This window comes from Lactuca serriola, unplaced genomic scaffold (assembly GCF_051521515.1).
Source record: "Lactuca serriola cultivar US96UC23 unplaced genomic scaffold, Lser_US96UC23_V15 Lser_V15_Un036, whole genome shotgun sequence".
In the NCBI taxonomy this organism is placed as follows: Eukaryota; Viridiplantae; Streptophyta; class Magnoliopsida; order Asterales; family Asteraceae; genus Lactuca; species Lactuca serriola.
The window spans coordinates 16,826-35,147 of NW_027629685.1; the positions used below are offsets into that span (position 1 = coordinate 16,826).

General features: G+C 36.7%; 1 protein-coding gene across 1 annotated transcript; it reads right to left on the bottom strand.

Annotated features, from left to right (window-relative positions):
- Positions 1–5,219: 5,219 nt before the first annotated feature.
- Positions 5,220–6,880, bottom strand: LOC145077775 (uncharacterized). Its single transcript, XM_079023033.1, has 4 exons — positions 6,593–6,880; positions 6,136–6,507; positions 5,773–6,030; positions 5,220–5,686 (listed from the first exon to the last, which is right to left on the bottom strand). Exons 1-4 carry the CDS (start codon positions 6,632–6,634, stop codon positions 5,369–5,371), a joined length of 990 nt encoding a protein of 329 aa, XP_078879159.1. The 5' UTR covers positions 6,635–6,880; the 3' UTR covers positions 5,220–5,368.
- Positions 6,881–18,322: the final 11,442 nt, after the last annotated feature.

Genomic DNA, 18,322 nt, shown 5'->3' on the forward strand with positions numbered 1-18,322 from the left:
TTGAAAAAATTATCAGATGCTGGCCTCACACATAATTTGGAAGTCTGTAGGTAAGAAAAACTCTTCATTTCCTTCTTTCTTATTATTCAGATTTTACAGTGTATGATTTTATGATTTGGATTGCAATGAAAAAGATTAGATATGGAGATGCTCAAATCTCTGCCACCAGATTCACCTGAGCAACAGGAGTACATCACAGCCATCCAAAATGAGGATGGATACAACTGGGGGTAATTCTAATTCATGCTCTTTAATTCTTGATTCTAAAATTTGATTTGTTCTAAAAATTAAAAATTTACTCTTTTTTTTTTCAATAAAAAGTTATAATCCTGTGTTGTGGGGAGTCCCTAAAGGAAGCTATTCAACTAACCCTAATGGTTCATGTCATATAATAGAGCCTCGCCTTATTGTTCATATTAACTTTTGTTTTCAATAAAAAATTAAATCAAACATGGTTCTGTAACTTTTGTTCATATTAACTTTCTTTTTAACTATGATTACAACATGGATGCACTATGTGGTCCTGATGGTGAACTTCCAGAGAAGTTAAGGAATTTAGAGTCACGCCTTATTGAGCACATTAGTAATGAGCCTCGTCTTATTCAGAAGCCTTATGCTACAATTATTTTACAAGAGAAATGGCCATTTATGTAATTTAATCAGTACCTAAATCTTGTATCAAAATGCAGATTGTACAATTGACAGCATCCGGAAAATTTGAGGAAGCTTTGGCATTGTTTAAGCTACTTGCACCAGAAGATTCAAACCTTCGAGCCTCAAAGTAGCAGTCAATTCATATCAGGTAATATTTATGGACCTGAGAAGTTTTTTGGATATGAGTGGTAAAGTTTACTTATCAAGAGCTTCATCTGGTATGTCAGATGACATGGACACTTCTTCACCTTCTCATACAGTGAAGAGGTTATATCAGATGCTGTTGGACATACCCATGAAAGCAATCGATCCAAAAGATCAAACAAAGTAACAATTTAACATTATTTAGAGTGAAGAGTATTAAAAATTTTGATATATTTTTTTTAATTTTCAGGGGAGAGTCAACATGCCCCTTGACTCAGGTGCTAGAGAGATGGCATCAATATTAGAGAGATGGGATCTCTGGGAATCTTCAAAAGGAAATGGTATGTTACTCTTTGATAATGTCAACATCATTCATCAATTATGTTGTGGGGTGAGTAGACTGCATATAATGATGTTTGAACTTTTATAAAGATTCCTGAATCATATTTGAAGTTTCTTTTGTTTACTCTTCATAAAGGGGGTTCTAGAAGCAATTCGTATAAGCTGTACAGGGTACCCTACCAACAAGGCTTTTGCTGATTTTGTTAAGCAATTTGGTCTTCTAGTTCCCGAAGTTTTAAGATCAAAGTAAGTAAAATTGATTAAATCCTAATGGATTTGTTTACTTATCACTTGTTAAGCAATTTGATCTATATATTTCTTGCAGTTCAATCGTTGCCATTGATCCAAGTCAACCTCGATCTAGATTAAGGTCACCGTGGGTTGTTAGTTTTATAGGAATGCATAACCCATGTTAGCAATGTATTATTTTTGTTTAACATTTGAATGATTATTTGTATGACATATTATAATTTGTGCAATTTATTTTGTTTTTTGTGTATGAGATTTTATTTTATATTATGAGACATTAAATGTGTCATGTAATTTGAAAATTAGTAAATTTACGTAAATCTATAAATAATTTTTTTTTTTAAAAAATAAAAGTTACGATACACAAAAATGTGTGTCATCTTCATTTATGACATGGCATTTCTTGACAGCGGCTTTAATGATACACATTGCGTGTCATAAATGCGCGTCGTAAATGCGCGTCGTCTCTAGACGACGCGCAAAAGCGTGTCGTCTCTCGTTATGACAGGGCCTTCCTTGACGCGCATTTGCGCGTCGTCTGAGCGTTTTACGACGCGCAATGAGCGTCATAAAAGGCTGTTTTTCTAGTAGTGCTTTATGAAGTTCATCCATTGCAACATCCAAGAATAAGGAGAAAAAGGGACAAAACTCAAGATCTAGCTTTATAGATAGATAACAATCGGGTCTTGAATACTTATAATGGTCCAAAAGAGTGTCAAACTGAAGATGAGGGCTTAGCTTGCTAGATCCTTGCCTCCTTCTCTCAAACTCCTCATTCTTTTGCTCCAAAATGACACATTAACTCACAATATGAGATGAAATGAAGATTAGGGTTCACAAGGCCGATATTAGGCTTCGGAGGCTGATAGTGCAAGGACTTAAGGAGGTTATATAGGGTGCAAACCCTAAAATTTAAGGTTTCCCATTTAGCCACGAACTCGTCGAGTTTTCCTTACCAACTCGTCGAGTTGGTCCAAAAAGATGCGCCCTCCAAAAGTCTTCAACACATTGAGTTGAGGCCATCAACTCGACGAGTTCCAAGGGAAATTTGCCTTTTTAAAGAATAAATCTCATTCCCGGAAGTCGGGATGTTACATTTATTCAAAAAAAAATTTAGAAATGGTCACTCAGAAATATATATTTGATCAACTTTTGTTCAGAAGGCAAAAAAATCTATTTACAATACATTTAACAGAAAATTCAAACTATGGTAGGCAAAATAACCATCCATTAAATTTTTTAGAAACGATATGAACAAATCTGAAATGTTTTTGAAAATTACCTTCCACGTGCCATTTTTTGAAAAGTTAAGAGACCATTTCTGAAATTTTGTACTATTTTTATGTTATTACTACCAATATATAATAAAAAACTATCTATAGCTATGATAATCGGGATACGTTTAAAAAACAATACATAGGAATAGAATAAAATAAAACAGAGACGTTATATTACAAAACTGAATTTGGTGTTGGATATGTGGTCCTCCTCCACAAAAAAAATACAAAGGTCCATTGACCATCGGAATACAAAAGAAACAACAAAACGTAGATATATAGATAGTAAACATACAACAAAATGTACATGAAACTTTGTTAAGTGATTTTGATGTGGTTCAAGCCCTTGATTTAATGGGAACAAGTCTAGGTAATTGTCTAAGGCTTTAGGAGCCTTAAAAGTGCCCTTTGGTCCATTTCTATGGAGTTTACGGCCTAAGATACACTTGGGCCGTAAACTCTCATTTGTTGGTGTTCTTTGATGTGTTTAAGGCCTTAGATTAGATGGAAACTAGCCTTGATAAAAGCCTTAAAGCTTTAGAGGCCTTAAAACACCATTTTGAGGTTTGAAAATGGAGTTTACGGCCTATGATATTCTTGGGCCGTAAACTCCCAAACTTGGGTGGATTTATGGATGTTTTCTTGTCCCTAACACACATACATAATAGTCTAAGGCAGTGGTATAACACAAGGGTCGGTTTTGGCTTCGTTTCGGGAGTTTACCGCCCAAGAACACCTTGGGGAGTAAACTCCTAGATCTAATGATTTAGCCATCTAAATCATGTTATAAGCACATAATAAGCATTCTAACACTACTAGAAAGGGGTACTCACAATTTGGGATAAAAACCCGAAGATCCGTCAGAGAGAAAATGCCTTTTCTCTAGTTGGAAATGTGAATAATGAATAATTTGGTTCAGAAATCTATTTATAGTCCTGAAATATTTTTGGCAGAAAATATTTTTATTTCTGAAATGATCTCTAATATAATAGAGTGTTGGAATAATAGTGTTGCACAAAACCCTAGTGCAACCACTCTCCTGATATCTCCTTAAGTGTAAATCCTGAAAACTGCCAAACTTATACCCGAAGTCTGGAATTTCCCTGAAACTGTTCTAAGCTTTATTGCCTTGATATGGGTAGTTCAGAATGGAAATTTCGGATTGTCACACTTTTCACGTAAAGTTGCAAACTTTACGTGCATACATAGCTACAAAGGTTCTAAATGCCAAATCTAAGCTCTTAATGGGGTCTCATGCCCAAGGAGGGCCTCATTCACGACCAATACAACAACTTTATCATTCTAAAACTTAAGGAGGGTCCAGATCTGAAGTTACAACTTTAGATCTAGCCCATAGCCCACCTTATCAACCTCAAAATCCATAAACCCCCCCCCCCCCCAAAAAAAAAAAAAAAAAAAAAAAAACTCAACAAAAGGAAAAAGGGAAGTGAGGATGGCAACTTGATACCTCCAAAGAATGCTAGCTGAGGTAAATTCTGCTTCCCACACCTTCCTTGCTTCAATTCCTTTGCACTACTAGCTTTTCTCTTCTAGCCAACCTTCTTTCCAAGCTTAAGACACACCAAAATGGAATACTACACGAATTAGGGTTTTAAGGAGCTCTCAAAGTCTGCAAAGAGGCCAAAGGAGGCTGAGGCTCCTTTAAATAAAGGTGCAAACCCCGGGATTTAGGGTTCCATCTGCCAGCTCCTACTCGCCGAGTCCCAATATGGACTTGTCGAGTAGGTCACTTAACACGCGATCCCACCCCGCTGCTACTCGACGAGTAGGGCAACCAACTCGTCGAGTAGAGCTTAACCCAATAAATCTTATTTAAACAATACCTGAGAATCGGGGCGTTACAAGTTGGCTGCCACAATAAATGGGTGGGCCGATACAAAGGAAATAATACAACCTATATAAATACATAATAAACATATGTTCGACTAACAAGATTGTGAGCTTTGTTTGTTGTTAGCTTGACTTTCTGGCAACCCAATGGCGAATGGCGACAAATAACAACAAAGTTGTCTCTCGTGAATTGTGGATGTGGTCTTCCGATGGATCTAAGACATGGAGGTTTAGGGATCTCCGAGTAGTAGTTCTGGGATGATTATGTGTATTATGGGAATCCTATTTCAATTGAAAGCTCCAACTTATGAGTTGTACATGAGTCATATGATGTCGAAAGGGGTAAGAGGATGAAGATTGTGGTGTTGGTGAAAAGGTTGAGTTTTATTCAAAAATCTTAGAAATGGTCACTCAAATATATATGTTTGATCAACTTTGGTTGAGAAGAATCTCAATACATTTAACTTAAAATTCAAACAATGGTAGGCAAGATGACCATCCGTGAAATTTTTTAGAAACAATATGAACAAATCTAAAGTGTTTTTGAAAATTATCTTCGACATTGCCATTTTTTTAAAAGTTAGAGACCATTTCTGAAACTTTGTTTTATTTTTATGTTATTACTACTAACATATACTAATAAAAAATTATCTATAGTTATGATAATTGGGATAATTTTAAAAACACCACATAGAAATAGAATAAAATAAAATAGTGACATTATATTACAAAATTGAATTTGGCCCTCCTCCACAAAAAATTACAAAGGTGCATTGGAATACAAAAGAGACAACAAAACATAGATATACAGAAAGTAAACATACAACAAAACGTACATGAAACTTATGAAATCATTCCTCGTCTGGGATCAACACAACTGATCCCGATGTTTTTCGACTCTCAAGATCAATGTGAGCTTGGGTTGCTTGAGACAGAGGATACTTGTGATTAAGACGAATCCTCAACACTCCTTTTGCAATATTAGAAAACAAGTCTTGAGCAGCCACAAGCAGCTCCTTTCGATTTTCAACCGTGTATTCTGTGATCGATGAAAACGTATAATAGAGTGATTTGGGTGCAATCTGATCAACACGCACAGGCTCTGGTACACCCGAGGCAGTCCCGAAAAGCACCATGTATCCACGGTTCTTTAAACACGCTAATGATCCCTTCATTTCAAAAAGACAAAATTAATTAGTTGAAACCCAGCTACAAATTAATTAGAAACCATTAATTAATATCATTTATATCTTACATTGAAGGTGTCTTTTCCGACTGAATCGTAGACTACTTCCAGCCCTTTGCCTGATGTAATCTCCATCACACGATCCACAAAGTTCTCCTCTTTGTAAAGAATCACATGGTGACATCCGTCTTCTTTCGCCTGCGCAGCCTTCTCCTTGGTCGACACCGTTCCGATGACGGTGGCTCCAATCGCATTTGCCCATTGACAAACCAAAGATCCGACTCCACCTGCCGCCGCATGTACCAGGATTGTATGTCCAGGTTCAACCTAAATATATATATATATGGGAATCGTTGTTTCATTAAAACTGAAACAAACTTTTTATCATCTACAGATAATATACATAAATCAAGAATTGAATGGGTCACCTACTTTAAAGCCTTTATGGATCAAGACATGTGCAGTGAGACCCTTAAAAATGGCGGCGGCTGCTTCAACGGGATCAACGGAAGAAGGAACAGGCACCGCTAGATCTGCGGGAAGTATTCTCTCTTGGGCGTAAGAACCCACCTCCGGGCTAGCGTAAGCCACGACGTCTCCAACTTTGCAGCTGGTTACTCCGGGACCCACCGCTGTTACAACTCCGGCTCCTTCCATACCTGGGATATATGGCAAGGGTGGAGCTAGATTCTGCTCACCTCGACGCATATACACATCCAAGAAATTTAGACCAACTGCCTTTTGCTTCAATTTGATTTCTCCTTCTTTTGGATCTGGGACTTGAACATCTTCCCATGTCAAGACCTGTAACAGAAAAGAAATTCAATACCATTAGTCTCCATTCAATGAAATCAAGAAAGAAAGAGACAATTAGGTGAACAAGGATGACCTCAGGGCCGCCGTGCTCATGAATTCTAATTGCTTTAACCATGGTGGCTGGGTTGTGTTGCTGTTGTTCGTCTCAGGAGATTGGATTTGATGTGATGCTGTGTTCTTGTCTCTGGGTATTTATTATAGGCAACCTGGTCACTATTTTCTTAGAAGATGTAACACAATCTGGTTACCTCTAGAGTTCTCGTATAGTCGGTGAATGGTGAATTGGTTATGTGGGGTTCATCATTTCTTCTAGAGTTCTATTTCGGTAAAAGAGAAAACGCACACGCAATCTTTCCTTAAGATATCGTGTTTTATTTTGAACTGAATAAATTAAGTAACCATCAAAATTCAAATGTGCTTTTTCGGTCCCCTGTGGTTTCTGACTGAGGAATTTGTGGTTACTACTATATCACTTCTTACTTCACACATTCAACGTAACCATAGTTCACATGGCTTTTTACTCCAATTATTGGACGCGCCTACAAACTTAGAAAACAACGTGTATTTTTATGTTTTTGTATATTAAAGTGTTGTGATATAAGTATATTCTTTAATTAATTTTACATTCTTAAGATCAATCTAATCAATCTTTTACATTTACATTTGATTTAACATCATATTTTTTCTTTTTCTCTTTTTTTTTTCTTTTTTTTTTTGTTGTTTTTTCTTTTAATAATAATAATAATTATTATTATTATTATTAGTAGTATAAATTTCGATAACCATATAAAATTCGGTCAACATTTTAAAATTCAGACGTTATAAATTCGGACGACATTATAAAATTTGAACGACTATATAAAATGAAACAAAAGTAAAGTTTGTTTTCAATCCGCATAACGCATCACGCAAATGTAATAACGAACCAATTAATAGATCCGTGATAAATAAAGACAAACTTTGTTTTTGTTCCGTTTCATATAGTCGTTCGAATTTTATTATGTCGTCCAAATTTATAATATCGTACGAATTTTAAAATTTCATCCGAATTTATAATGTCATCCAATTTTAAAAACCGATTTATAAAATATAAAATAAAAATAATTAAAAACCGATATTATATAGTCGTTCGAATTTATAATGCCATCTGATTTATAAAATGTTGTTCAAAATTTATAATAATAATAATAATATATAAAAAATAATTAAAAACCGATTTTATATAGTCGTTCGAATTTTATAACGTCGTCCGAATTATAAAAATTTGTTCAAAATTTATAATACTAATAATAATAATAACAACAACAACAACAACAACAACAACAACAATAATAATAATAATAATAATAATAATAATAATAAAAATTAAAAACAACAAAAAAACAAAATAGAAAAAAAAAACAACAAAAGACAAAAAATCAAATAAAGGGGAGTGGAATTGGAAAAGGGAGAGGATATTTATAGAAAACCCCATATTAAAATTGGAAATTATCATGAGAAATTAAATATCCTTCTATCGTTTGTTCATATAAATCTTTCAATCCAATTAAATAATAACATGTGTAATATTTAATATTCATTTAATAATAGTTTAATATACTAATATGACAAATATACTTATTTAATTGGTAGGAAGATTTGTAGGAATAAAAGTTAAAGGATATTTAATTTCTCAATTATCATACAATCATTGACACCTATTCGAATGAGATAATGTCACATCGTCACCATGATGACATTGTGAATACGACACCGACCAGGATAATTGACTCCGATAAGGTTACCGCACCTGAGGATATTGTCGCACATTATTTGTTTGATTAGCTTACCTAGCATGTTAAAGTGTTTCTCTTTGTTGTTTTAATTCAAGTTAAGTGTAGTTTAGTGAATATTAAATTACATGAACTTGTTTACCTAGTGATTTAGTGACCATTAAATTGTTAGAGCTAGGATTGACCACATCTTAGTTAAGTGATAAAAGTAACAATTTAACTGTGTCAGAGAACATAATTGTGACCATAAGTGTTTTTAACAAATCTTACATAGCCCAATTATAATTAATAACTAATTTTGTGTTTGCTTGTGTAGGACCTTACAAAGTAGTATATGAATTGATGAAAATATTAGTAAATTTGACCAAATTTCTAATTACATATAAATTGGTAACCAACTTTATTAATCTGTAAATAAGAACTAACCATAGGAAAATGTAGGTAGCTGCGGTGTGTAGGTAGCTGAGAAGTTGTGACTGATACCTTTTGACACCAGAAAATAGTTTAAGAAATGATTTGAGAACTCAGTGTCATTATCACTGCGGATTAGGTGTACTGGTAGTTTGATTTGAAGTTAAATCTCTTTGATGAAATTGATCAGAACCTGCAGTGTTTCTGATTTGAGTCTCAAGAAGAAGACCCAAGTGAAACGACTGAAGTCATCAACAATAACCAATATATATTTCTTGTGATGGAGACCGAATATAGTAGATGGACCTCAAAGATCAATATGTAAGAGTTCTAAGGGTTTAGAAATGGATGAGTCAATCACTATGGGATGGCTTCCTTTAAACTGTTTTCCACACTCATAGGCTGGGCAAAGAGTATTGTTGTTATACTTCAGAATAGGGAGACCTCAGACAAGTTCTCCGGTGACCAAGTTGTTGATTTATCGGAAGTTCAGATGAGCTAGTTTGCGATGCCATAGCCAAATGACTTTGGATACTGCTTTGGACAGAAAACACAACTGCGGTTTCCCAATTATCAGAGAGACGTCCAATGGATTCATAGTTCCTTCGGACTTAGATTTGATCAAACAGGTGCTTCTATCGCTTGTCATGATGTCGTAGAAATCATTATCAAATTCAACCCTATGGCCTGCCTTACATAGTTGGCCTACACTGATGAGATTGTGCTTGATACCTTCTATATCAGCAACCTTTTGAAATGAAAAGTTCCCTGTAGTAAGCACACCGTAACCTCAGATTATTCCATTCGCATTGTTGTCTAATGTGACGTTTCCACCATTGCATATAGGCCTAAAATCTCAAAGGTATTCTAACCTTCCAGTCATGTGCAAGGAGGAGGCACTATCTATTAACCACTCCTTTTCTTGATCCTCCTTGCACATTGCCTGAAAATTACATGGTTAGTTTGGGCACCAAAACGAGTTTGGAGCCCGAGGCGAAAGATGGATTTTTCGTAGATGCATGAACCGAGGTTGTCGGGACAGGTTTTAAGTCAACCTTGAGACCTGTACCTTGATGTTTTAAGGCCTTTGAGGATTACGAGATTTTGGAGGATTGCAAGGTCTGACTTGATTAGGTCTTTTACGATGATAAAATCCAAAGGTAAGATTTTTCTCATTCATCCAGACACTTTGCTTGTTCAGCGGTCTGGACGGAGTAAGGTAAGTCTTGTGACCAGTCAGAGATTGAGATTTGACAATGGTACCCTTGGGATTTGAAAAAGTGTCGTTTGGAAGAGTGTGTGTACGTGCAAATCTCCTAGGTTGTGTTTTTCTGAAAAGTCGAGGTGACTTGAAATGTGTTGGAGTTGGTAAAATACATTTCCATTTTGGGTTGTTTAAGGAATAGATCTGAAAACCATTACTTTGAAAAGACTTTACTCGCTTTTGAGTCTTGTCAAAGGGGTTTGCAAAGTTTATTGAAACTGTAAATTTCTTTTTGGTTGATTTCTTGACTGCAGAGTTTTTCAAAAAGTAATTTGAGAAAACGAGTTTTTCTGGACTCTTATGTTTTGAAAATCTGGCTTGCTTTTTGTTTTTTGAATGTATTTCCCGCCTTTTATTACGAGAACTAAGTTCTTCCTTTAGATCCAGTTTTGCCTGAGTGTTTGGAGAACTGCAGTCATTGATGTTCAACTGCGGTTTCTTGGAAACCTTTGATTGTTTTTGGAATCGTGGACTTGAGTCATCTGAACCAGAAGGTTCAGGACTCTGAGAACATTGACCGTATTCAAAATTCTCTATAGTCAACTCATGAAGGATTGGCTGAATGGTCATAGTACACTTGAGTTCAATCTGAGGTAAGGAAGATTGTACTACCGCAGAGTAAGTCATAAATGGTTCTTCAGTGGGACACTTTATGTATGGTAATATTTGGTCAAGACTGCAGTTAGAAGGACTGTGGTCAGAGGACAAGGTTGTTTCAGGTCCTTCCACAAGGATTTCCTCATTGACAACTAATGAAGCCTAAGAGTTGGGATAAATGGTACCAATGATTGGAATTTGATCATATATGTGATCCGAGGTTTTGGGAAGAATTTCCTTGATGACACAATTATTACTCAGATTGTGAAGTCTACTGAAGTGGGCTCTAATGTCTTCGGGAGAAGTCTTGTCATTTACAGGAAAGTGAAATTCTCGGTCAGGAGGGACATAAATACAGTCCTTGTTAAACCGGGGTGATGAGTCCTTTGTGGTGGAGTACCCATTGGACCATCCCCAATTATACGTATTGTCAATGGTTCCATTATTTACAAGGTTTTCAATGGCCTCGCTTTCATTAAACAAATTTTCAATTAACAAGTTTAAACGTACAATTTCTTTTTGTGCTAAATCCCTTTGATTTAATGTTATGCCTAACTAGGTTTCACATAACATTTTTGCATCCTTTTCTAATCCTAAGTCCTTTTCTAGCATGGCCACTTTGAGTCTTTTGTCTTCTAAACGTCCTCTAACATGGAACATTTCTTGGGATGCTATGTTCTTCTCATCTAGGGCTTTGTTATAGTCTGAAAGGACGACATCACATGTGTCATTAAGGTTATCAAGGAATGGTTGACAATCATGCATGCTATAATTGAGAGTTTGTGTGACATCCCCTAATTTCTTGGCCAGAAAAGACCGATTTAATTTATGATTTTTAAAATAAAATCAGAGAAATCTTTTTAACAGATGTTGCAGAATTGATCCCCAAACAACATATGATAAAAGTTTATCAAAATCCTTCATTAAGAAGGTATATATTTTCCATATATATCAAAACCTCGGGATGTCATTTTCCGATACAGATCAAAAGCATAAACAAGACAGTATAAGCCTTTCAACAATTATTTAAAACTACTGACCTATAATCCAAAAATCTCTCGTCGTCCTCCGACTATGCTCAGGGTCCACTACCTGTAACATAAAAAGCTGAGTGGGTCAGGCTTGGGAGCCTGGTGAGCATATAGGGTTTTCAACCCACAATAATAGTAAACTTACTAAGTTCATCAATCAACAATAACCCTGATTGCCCGTTCCCGTTATCCTCACTTTACGTCCCTAAACACTTTTCACAAGGGACCTAGCCTAAAGAATATCATCGGGATGAACACTACTGCTAAGGGGTTTCCTCAGCCATACATGTCCTAAAGGAAACCATGAGGGGGATGGAGTACAACGAATGAACACTCTCAGTTCATTAACACCTACAGGTTGCGGACCTGCTAATGTTTCCCACTGGACTGTCTAGAAATTCCGTGGTCATCATCCAAACTCCGCTAGATGACTGGATCTTAAAACACATCGAGGCCTCTCCTCAATTTTATTTTATCACACATCACTATCTACCCATGTTCTACCCAACATATTTGTAGATAAAAATACTTATACAGTTTAAAACTTGTACAAAACATCAACTCAACAGTCACCTCAAATAAACAATTAATATATTTACACATAGCACGTATTATAAGGTAAATACTTCATATCTATGTGTAAAATGAAAGTGACTATACACTCACTTGATTTGGTGATAATCGGGCAACAATTTGTTTCCTAAAACGATCGTTTCTAATAAAACCGGGCTTTGCAAAAGTCGGGCTTCGAAACCGAAAAGATAAATTTTCTGGGCTTCTCGGGCACTTCGTGGCGTATTCCGAGGCTTACAATCGGTACCGGGGCTTTGGGGGATTCTAAAATGAAGAAAATATGAAGAGAGGGGCTAAAATATGGCAAAAATCCAAATGTAACCGAGAGCCTTCGCAGGTACCCTTCTATTTATAGGGTCCGAATTCCTGATCCAACGGCTGAGAAGCTTCTGATCCGACGGCTGAGAGGCTTCGCAGGGGGTGCCTCGCACGAGGTTAGCATGTGCGAAGGGGCTGCTGGCTTCTTGTGATTGGTCCAAAGCGTGTGTCCGATGCACAGGTGGTCAGCACGTGCAAGGGTCTCGGTGGCACTCGCTGATTGGACCACGGAGTCGTAACCCATATGCGAGGCTCGGAGCTAGGGTGCGAGGTTCGGTCCATATGCGAGCCTCAGATTGGACCTCCCTTCGGTCAAATCAGAATCCAACACGTGGCTTCGCATGACTCAGCAGCTTGGTGACTCAGCAGGACACGTGGCACTCTTTCAGTGAAGGTGACGTGGCAAAATGTGACTATGCGAATTTTCTCGATTTTCGCGCCAAAACTTCTAAAATCCATAACTTTCGCATACGAGCTCCGTTTTTGACGTTCTTTATATGCAAGCGTAGCTAAAGTTATGCTCTATAACTTCCGTTTAGACTTCGTCGGCTAATTTTGACTTTAAATTTTATATTATTATTTTTAACAGACCGGGACAGGAAATCCGTTAAAAATTCATAACTTCTTCATCCGACGTTCGTTTTCGTCAGACTTTTTACCGTTGTGCTCCTAATGACAAGACCTTTGATTCTCGTTTAGGTTGTGTCGGCTAAAAATCGCTCGATCTAAAATTTGAGTTTTTAGCTGTCTACTACTAAGCTGAAACTTCGAAAAATCATAACTTACTCATACGAAGTCAGATTTGGGCGTTCTTTTTATCGAACTTCTCGGTTTAACGAATACTACGACTTTAGTTTAGATCACTAAGGCTAAAAAGTAGTTTATCAAAAACTCACTTTTAACGACATTCAGCACCGTGTCGGTTTTGTCGCGAAACTTCGACAGGTGATAACTTCTTCGTTATAACTCGGATTTTGGTATTCTTTATATCCCCGAAATCCTTGTTTCGACCACTACAACTTTATGTAAAGATATAGGACTTATCTCACACTTTAATTTTGACACTTATTTTTATTCTTAATTAATTAAACCCTAATAATTAAGCATAAAAAAACATAATTCACATAAAATTCACATAATTCCTTTTCATTTCTTCTAAATGAGTTACAAAGGTTAACCTAGACTATCAACTCAATATAAATGCCTAGGCTATAAACACGAGTGTTACAGTTTGAATCATAAGTTTTACATGGTCAACAATGCTCAGAGTTCCGTCCTTAGCCATACAACAGTAGTTCTTTTCAAGCTTGGTCGATCCATCTTCGTCCGCAGTGGCCAGCATGCAAATCTTTCCCTTGCTTTTGATGTTGAAGTCTTCATCCTCATCGCTTGAAGACCATACTTGATGATCTCGTTTCACCTGGGCCATATATGCCCTTCCCTTTTCTTTTTCATTGATCTCCTGATCCATTCGAAGATAAAAGGCTTTGTCCTTAACAACATTTGCTTTGCAGTATTTAGCAAAATGATTCTCTTTATTTCACTTATGAAAAATGATGACATCTTCTTTAACTTCGGTTGAGGGACCAGAGTCAGTTGGTTTAGCAGGTTGCGGTATTTCCTTGACTTGATGAGGGTTTATAGATTGTGGAGACTGGTGAGGGTTTTTAGGATATCGAGAGTGATTATTCTGAGGATTAAAGTTGCGATTTAAGGGAGGTTTAGTAAACTGTTTATTTTTGCGAAAGGATGAGGGTGGTAGCCTGTTGAATTGTTGGCTAACAAGAGCAATAGCATTTTGGAACTCTTCTTCATCATCGTATTCTGAATTAGCTTCGTATGATTGTGGTGGGTTGTCATACAAGGGAGTGTAAAGTGTGGATTGGGTGTGAGGAGCTTGAACTATGAGGGTGAGTGGGCTTCCATAGTCTGCACAGTCTTTGAGTACAGTGGATTCTTGTGCTTGAAGTTCACCATACAACTTGTAAAGAGATAATGAGTGAATCTTTCTATCTCCTTGGACTATCATCTTAGCCGTAGTCCAGTATCTACCAAAACCATTGAGAAACTGAAGGTTATTCTCATGATTACTTTGGACACTACCAAAATTTGATAACTTCGTAACAATGAGGTTGAATCTCTTGAAAGAGTCCTCAAGGCTTTCACCCGCATGAGCTTTGAAATTGTTAAACTCATTGAGTGCGGTAGTGAGCTTCTTATCTTGTGCTTGTTCTATACCTTCATACAAGTTCTTGAGAACATCTCATATTTATTTGGCTGACTTGCAATTGATGACGATATCGAAGTTGTCAGGATCCACTAAAAAGGATATCTCATAAAAAGCAACAACATCATTTTCCATCTTTTCAAGATCATCTTTAGTGGGACGATTCATGGCTGGTTGACCTCCACCTAGTCTAGTTTGAGTGCCATCGACTTGAACTAGAGTGAGAATGGTAACATGAGGTCCTTCTTCTACAGATCTCCATACATCTCGTCCAATTCTTCTAAGATATCTCTCCATTCTTTGAGACCAGTGATGATACTCATTTGCCACTAATATTGGAGCTCTATTCGAACCTCCAACACTGTTGGAAACATTAAGTGATAAATGCTTGTGCCATATTTCCTTGTTTTGAAAAAGATTTTGCTTGATTTTTTTGGTTTTTTTAATTCTAAAGAGAAATGAGCTTCAGTGGTATAGTAGGCCTTTTAAACTCAGAGTTCTTGTTTAAAAAGCAACCACTTTGGCTCTGATACCAATTGTTGAGAGAAAAACTTTTGAGACACACTTGAACAAACGTTAGAATAAGTTGTATATGTGGAATAAGTTAATCTCAAAGGATCATAAAGCTCAACAATAATAATAAGTTAGAGTTAGAGTTAGATAATTAGATGCGGAAATATAAGGAAACATAAATGACAACAAGTATTATATCAAGTAACACTTAAACCGATACGTAACAAGGATTGCAATCAAACCAAGTTAGTAAGATTGATCAACTTAAAGTGATTAAGTCACGAATGACTTGCTCAGAGGAGAGATTATGATAACATATTCCAGTTTAGCAAGTAAGAAAGTAGTGAGAGATGTAAGATAGATGTAAAGAAAGAGAGAGGTGTTTTTAATTAGAACCTGAGATCTCTATATGTAGAGTCTCGAAGATTACAAGAAACAAACAAAAAACTAAATCTGTCTAAGTGTCCATGCAAGGCACACTGGATAAAACAACATAAAGTGAAAAATAACATATAAAGCTAAGTTGATGTTTGATGAAGATACTGCGGATGCGATCATTGATTGTTGATGAGAAGTTGATTGCCGATCTAGTGATGGCTTCGGATTGTCTAAGTTTAAGAGGGTTACTTTCTTGCTTTAACACCAATATATGTGTTTGTATGTATGGTATGTGGTAGATTGGCGAACTCACTAAGCTTCGTTCTTACAATTTCAGTTTTGGTTTCAGGTACTTCCGGTAACGGAAGGAAGAGCTCGGGATGACTGCATGGCACACACCACAATTTTTTTTAGCCTGGGATGATTCACTCTGATATTTGATATATGATTTTGTTACATTGACAGATGTTATGATATTATTGAGTTACACGACTTATATTTTTATATGCTGTTTGATATTCAAGGGTTTTATTAATGATTCAAAACGAAATTTTTAGACCGTATTTTGGGGATGTTATACCATACTACCTTCTACACCTACACGTATTTGTCTCAATGATCATTACAACGCCCTAACAATACTAATAAGCAAAGACGAACACTCAATCCTCACTCCTTAGAGGAGAGGCCAAACATCTCACGACTGGCCGACTGATCCCACATGACTCATCCATGAAACTTCCACAAACCCTGCAGCACTCACGTATACTATCCATACATAACACTGGACCCTATAGACATTCGGATATCTAATCCTACCCTAAGCCCTTCATCAAACAATAACAGGAAATATGGTCAAACCAAACATTCCCAGGCTATAAGATCTTAGTTTTATATAACCATGATGAATACACTAAGCGACTACAGTAATGATGTCAATACCATAAAAGAAAGGTCCTAGGCTATCAGGCATCATATAACCAAGCAATTCTATCATGCAGTTCCTGAAGATCCCTAGCCTATCAGTAGCATGTTGTTCTAACATATTATGATATCAAACAATAGTATGGTATTTTCGGGTCTACTTACTGGATCCGTCTGATCATACACATCGCATCCTCCTTGAGTATTTTGAAAACCATTTGAAAAAATCATTTTGAAAATGTTTCCTAACTTTGTGACCGGATTCACACGAGTGTTCCTCCAATTCACTCAAACCAAGGCTCTGATACCAACTTGTAACATTCGTAAAATTCTTGAAAATTTTAAACTTTTTAAACAACCACAAAACCATCATTTATTACAATTTGTTTTCAAAATAAGTTTCACATCAGATAAATCCCAAAATCGTAAAATCAAAGCATGGGGAGGTGCATGATAACACCATTGCCTTGCCGCGATCGCCTGAGGTACCTAAAACACAATCCAAAACTGTAAGCCCAAAGCTTAGTGAGTTCCTCCAAAATACCAATACATAACAAATAGCATAATTATAATAACAACATACTTTGGGCCCAATCAACCATCCGTTTGGAATACCCTAGGCCCCTCAACCATCGGGTTGGAATTCCAATATACTACGGGTCCAATCATCCTCGCGATGGAATACCCTAGGCCCTCAACCATTGGGTTGGAATGACAATATATTATGGGTCCAATCATCCTTGGGATGGAATGCCCTAGTCCCTCAACCATCGGGTTGGAATGCCTCGACCTGTTGGCTTACGTACAAAGCAGTGAAGCCTCATCCACCAACAAATCATGTGCACATATAACAGATAATCATATAATGGTCTACATCCAATCACACAGATCTATTGATCACTAAGCATAACAACATCATATCTACCAGGTTACCGATCTAACAGATCATAACAATACAATAGCATGCATAACAAGATATCAATCCAATGGTTCGGCATTGGTGCCTTCGACCCGCAAGTATAGTGAGGACAACTCACCTCACTAGCAGTGCAGAACTGATAAGGTATGAATCCAAATCTCAGCTCCTGAATCAAAACCTACAACCATCATGACCAAATCCATCAAAATCCTAAAATACCCAAAATACCCTCAAAAGTCCAACTTTGTCAACCATGGTCAAAGGCAAAGTCAATGGTCAAGGTCAACAGTCCATGTTGACCCAAATCGTCGAGTGCACCTCTTGGACTCGTCAAGTTCTACATAACTCAGAAAGTCAGGGAAAGTTGGCTGGACAACTCGCAGAGTTTTCCCCAACTTAACACATATAGTTGATTCTTCGATTCCAGAGACTCTATGGCTCAGATCTAAACTCCAAATATGTCAAAAAGGATAAAATTTCTAACTTTATCCCTTGGGACTACTCCAAAAGCTCAAAAACCCTACCATAGGGCTTGAAAACTCAAAGGCTTAACCATTAAGCACAAATCCTTGAGATTTGGAACCCAACTTTTCTAGAAGAGGTTCTAGCCTCAAAAACATCTCAAAGGTGGGTGCTTTATAGAAATGCATGACCAATGCATGTCTTGAACCAAAATTGGGTCAAAAAGGGGAAATATGACCTAACTCCATGCATGGCATTAAAACTTGGCAAATGGCCATTTCTAACCCATTCTAAGGTCACCTTGACCTAGAGATTCATAAAGTTGCAAACTTCACTACTAGAAAAACAGCCTTTCACGACGCGCAATCAATGACACGCGCTGATAGAGGACGGGAATTTGTGCGTGCCCTAAAA

Bases quoted from the DNA above. Each gene is read 5' to 3' on its own strand.
- LOC145077775 (XM_079023033.1), bottom strand. From the start codon at position 6,634: ATGGTTAAAGCAATTAGAATTCATGAGCACGGCGGCCCTGAG. The intron at 6,031-6,135 runs GTAGGTGACCCA...ATATATATTTAG, and splicing joins TGATCCATAAAGGCTTTAAA to GTTGAACCTGGACATACAAT. The intron at 5,687-5,772 runs GTAAGATATAAA...TTTGAAATGAAG, and splicing joins TCGGAAAAGACACCTTCAAT to GGATCATTAGCGTGTTTAAA.